General features: G+C 49.2%; 1 protein-coding gene across 1 annotated transcript; it reads left to right on the top strand.

Moving 5' to 3' along the window:
* Positions 1 to 2488: 2488 nt before the first annotated feature.
* On the top strand, positions 2489 to 3982 carry LOC149334653 (uncharacterized). Its single transcript, XM_089557972.1, has 2 exons — positions 2489 to 2629; positions 3794 to 3982. Exons 1-2 carry the CDS (start codon positions 2489 to 2491, stop codon positions 3980 to 3982), a joined length of 330 nt encoding a protein of 109 aa, XP_089414098.1.
* The last annotated feature ends 460 nt before the right edge of the window (positions 3983 to 4442 follow it).

The following is a 4442-nucleotide window of genomic DNA, read 5'->3' on the forward strand; positions in this document are numbered from 1 at the left end:
TACGGACGAAATTTCATGGTTGCCCACACAACCGCAAGGCATTCTTTTTCTGTGGTCGACTATTTTGTTTCAGCGCGAGAAAGCGTGCGGCTTGCATACGCGATGACCCTTTCCACGCCACCTTGGTGTTGGACGAGTACGGCGCCGAGGCCGACGTTACTCGCGTAGGTGTGGACTTCGGTTTCAGCCTCTTCATCAAAGTGCGCAAGAACAGGGGTTGTTAGCAGTCGTCTGCGCAGCTCGGCAAAAGCCTCCTGCTGCTCGGCAGCCCACACGAACTGTGTATGATTGCGCGTGACGTGGTACAGGGGTGCGGCAATCTTTGAAAAGTCGGCGATGAAGCGGCGGTAATATGCGCACAGACCCAAAAAACGTTGCACACTTTTCTTTGTTGCAGGAACAGGAAAGTTGGCGACGGCAGCAATATGCAACAAAAACCAAAACAAGCCCAGAGTAATCGCACAACCAATGCCTACCAATATGCACGAAAAGTCGCTCTGGAAAAGGTGACACTTCAAACAATATGGTTCTTCATGATGAAAATTTCTGGGCGCGAACAAACAAAGGACAGCGAAGAAACCACAGGACAAGCGCCTTTTTCACAACTAGTTTAATGGGAAAGCAACAAACCCTTAAATACGAAAAGATATCAAAGGTAGGTACAGATGAAAACAGTTAAGATTAAATGTCATGACTGAACAAACTCAAAATTTTCGCAGATAAACTATTTCCTTTTTCGTGAGCGATACTGACGGCTTACTCACGCAGTTACCGTGGTTCTTCATTGTCGTAACTGCAGCAAGCGCAAGAAGAAATGTTCTCCCATATTTTCCAAAACGTGTGTTCTTTTTCGTCACCGAGATCGTGTGACGCGGGAGATATTTGAAGCCTATCATATCGCAGAAACGGGGCATACATGTGTTAGTGACCCTTCGGTTACTTCTTTGAAAGAGAGATCAGTTTTTTGAAAGAGCGATTGAAAATCGCGAGTTATTTTTCTGCACATCGGTCGGCATGTGGTGTGCGATTACTCTGGGTTTGTTTTGCCTGGATTTTAATAATGAATCTGTATCAGATTGCAGTTTATCAGCAGTTTATCAAAGCAACTTGCCCCTTTCCTCCTCCCTATCCCTTTCCCTCCTTTCGTTCCGTGGTCTTGATAAAAGGCCCGAAATAAACCGCCGGGGGCACATTACGTGGGTCGGCGTAGCACCGTGCTGCAACCAGACCGTGTGTCTTTTTAACTCTTGATACATGGTGTCAGAAGTGGGATAGAAGCCGCGCCAGAATGGATGTTGTCAAGCATCCAGAACCGCTACACCTGGCAGGAAACTTACGAAGAAACTGGCAAGTGTTCAAGCAGAAACTGGAGCTTTTCTTCACGGCAACGCCTACCACGCCACCCAGGACGGAAGGCGCCAAGACCGCAATCCTTCTCAGTGTCGCTGGGGAAGAGGCCCTCGACGTCTATAACAACTTCTCCTTTGCACAGGGTGAGGGTAGTGAAGACTACCAGACCGTACTGCGAAAGTTTGAGGAGTACTGTGCTGATGACGGCAACGAGGTGTATGAAAGACACGTTTTTCGCCTTCGTATGCAGGATGAAGGAGAGCCATTTGAGCAATTTCTGCGGTATTTAAAGAAGCAGGCGAAGCTGTGTGAATTTGGCGTGCTGGAAGAATCCATGATACGAGATCAGGTTGTTTTTGGTACTAACGATCCGAAGATGAGGTAAAAAATGCTGCGAGAAAAAGACCTAACGTTACAGAAGGCAGAGCAAATGTGTAAAGCGGCCGAGGTTTCAGCGCAGCAGAATGCCGTGTGGTCGAAAGATACCCTGCAGGTAGACTACACCCGCAAATCTGAGATGAAGCGGAAAGCTTTTCGTTCTCGGCAATGCAACAGAATGCATGCAGAGAAGGAGTGCCCGGCGTATGGAAAGACATGCTATTCCTGCAAGAAGCCAAACCACTTTGCGGTATGCTGCAAGCGTCGCCCGAGCCGACAGATAGATCAGGTTCAAGAAGCTAAGGCAGAGGACGGCTTCGACATTTTAGATATCGGTGTTTGTGGCATCGAAAAAGGGGCCGGTGCCGAATGGACGATTAGCGGAAACATACGTGGCCACGAAATCAGGTTCAAGGTGGACACAGGTTCGCAAGCGAACATAATTCCTGCGACTGTTTACCGCCGTCTCAAGAAAACTCAGAGTCTCGAACAAAGTAATGCTGTGCTGAAAGCTTACAATGGCAGTGCCATCAATCATGTCGGTGTCGACACAGAGGTTCTTTTTCTGAACGGTGTGGCGCCGGCGGTGAAGTTCTTCGTGGTGAAGAAAAGCCGCCAGGCCATATTAGGACTGCAGGCATATCAGCAGTTTGGGTTAATTCCAAAAGCTGTGGACTCGGTGAAGTGGACTAAGCAAGCACCGGAAAAGGTTTTTCCAGACTTGTTCAAGGGCACGGGTTGTGTCGAAAGGCGGTACCGGATGGTTCTACGAGCGGATGCTGTTCCAGTCGTGCATCCAGCACGGAGAGTACCTCTGGCTCTCAAGGAGCCTCTCAGACAAGAGCTGGAGCGCATGGAAAAGTCTTCCATCATCAAGAAGGTGGATGAACCCACAGAATGGGTGAGTCCTTTGGTTATAGCGCGTAAAAAGAATGGAGCGCTTCAAGTCTGCATGGATCCGAGAGAGATCAACAAAAACATAAAGCGCGAGCACTACCCCATGCCAACAAGGGAAGAGATTGAGGCAGAGCTTTCGGGTGCGAAGTATTTTTCCCGCCTGGATGCGAACGCAGGCTTCCATCAAATCCCAGTGGACGAAGCTACATCTCGAGTGTGCACGTTTGCGACCCCGTTCGGACGCTACCGCTTTATTCGTCTTCCCTTTGGAATTTCATCAGCAAGCGAAGTTTTTCAAAAAACGTTAACAGAAATTTTCGAGGGATTGGCAGGCGTCCGCATATACATTGACGACATTCTAGTGTGCGGTGACAGTGAGCAGCAGCATAACGAGCGCTTGCATGCCGTACTGAAGCGGAAGAACAAGCGGGGCTGACATTTAACCTGCAGAAGTGTTTTTGGATCGAAAGAAATTGAATTTTTGGGCGACGTAATAGGTGAGCATGGCATACGCCCGAGTCGCAGCTTAGTTTTTTATTTATTTACATGATACTGCAGACCTTTTTGGTCCAAGCAGGAAGGGAAAAAGCAAAATGCACAAGAAATGGTTGACAGTGTCCTGTCGCTGTCGGCCCCGAGAGATAAGCATGCTGTGTGCAGAATGATGGGCGTTGTTAACTACTTCAGAAAGTACATCCCGTCCCTTAGTGATAAGACAGTCTTGCTGCGGAGCCTCGTAAAAGAAAACGTCATGTTTGAATGGACGGCCGCGCATGAGCGGGAGTGGGCAGAGATCTGCAACGCATTAACAAGCCCTCCGTTACTCGCTCTTTTTGACGAAGCGAAAGAAACAAAGATTACGGCGGACGCTTCGGGGACTGGGTTAGGCGCTGCGCTACTTCAACGACATGGCAGTGACTGGCGCCCAGTGACGTACGCATCAAGGACCCTAACAGATTGCGAGACACGCTACTCTCAAATTGAAAAGGAAACGCTTGGGATTTTGTTCGCATGCGAAAAGTTCCACCATTTTGTTTATGGCCGAAAGATCCTGATCGAAACTGACCATAGATCCCTGCTTGTCATTTCACAGAAGAGCATTGGAGACATGCCACCACGATTGCACCGTTTTTTTATTAGGCTTCTACAGTATGACTATACTTTGCAGTTCGTGCCTGGCAAGGACTTGTTGCTGGCGGATATGCTGTCGCGTGCACCGGTGGCAACCCAGTTGTCGAGTGCGTCATGGAAAACAGACGGCGACGTGCATGCAATGCAGGTCGTTTCCAGCATCGTAAGCACACCGATGAAAGTGCGGCTGGAAAAGGAGTGCAGCAAAGACCCGTACTTAAGCTAGGTGAGAAAGCGAATTTCGCAGGGTGCTGCCATCGACGGTGAGCTCAAGCCATTTGCAGGAGAGCTGTCCGTGGTGGACGGAATACTGTTGAAGGGCTGTAAAGTCGTCATACCTAAAGCTATGAGAGAAGAAATCCTTCAACGAGTTCACGAGGGGCACCTCGGATTGAACAAATGCAAGGCCAGAGCACGGAGATTGGTATTCTGGCCTGGGCTGAACAGTGCTATTGATGCGCTCGTTCGGGGGTGTGGTACTTGCCAAAAGTATGCATACAAGCAGCAGAGTGGACCTCTCCTCATGCAGCCTACCCCCGATAGGCCGTGGCTTCGCGTAGGAATTGACCTCTTTCAGTTCGGAGGCGCCTCCTATGTGGTAGTATATGACGCCCACTCGAATTTCCTTGAAGTGGAGCAGCTAAGAGGCACAACGGCAAAAGAGGTCATAGGGAAAATATCCGCTA

Source organism: Amblyomma mixtum, chromosome 8 (assembly GCF_055824585.1).
Source record: "Amblyomma mixtum isolate Tamu chromosome 8, ASM5582458v1, whole genome shotgun sequence".
In the NCBI taxonomy this organism is placed as follows: Eukaryota; Metazoa; Arthropoda; class Arachnida; order Ixodida; family Ixodidae; genus Amblyomma; species Amblyomma mixtum.

Bases quoted from the DNA above. Each gene is read 5' to 3' on its own strand.
- LOC149334653 (XM_089557972.1), top strand. From the start codon at position 2,489: ATGGTTCTACGAGCGGATGCTGTTCCAGTCGTGCATCCAGCACGGAGA. The intron at 2,630-3,793 runs GTGAGTCCTTTG...TATACTTTGCAG, and splicing joins TGGATGAACCCACAGAATGG to TTCGTGCCTGGCAAGGACTT.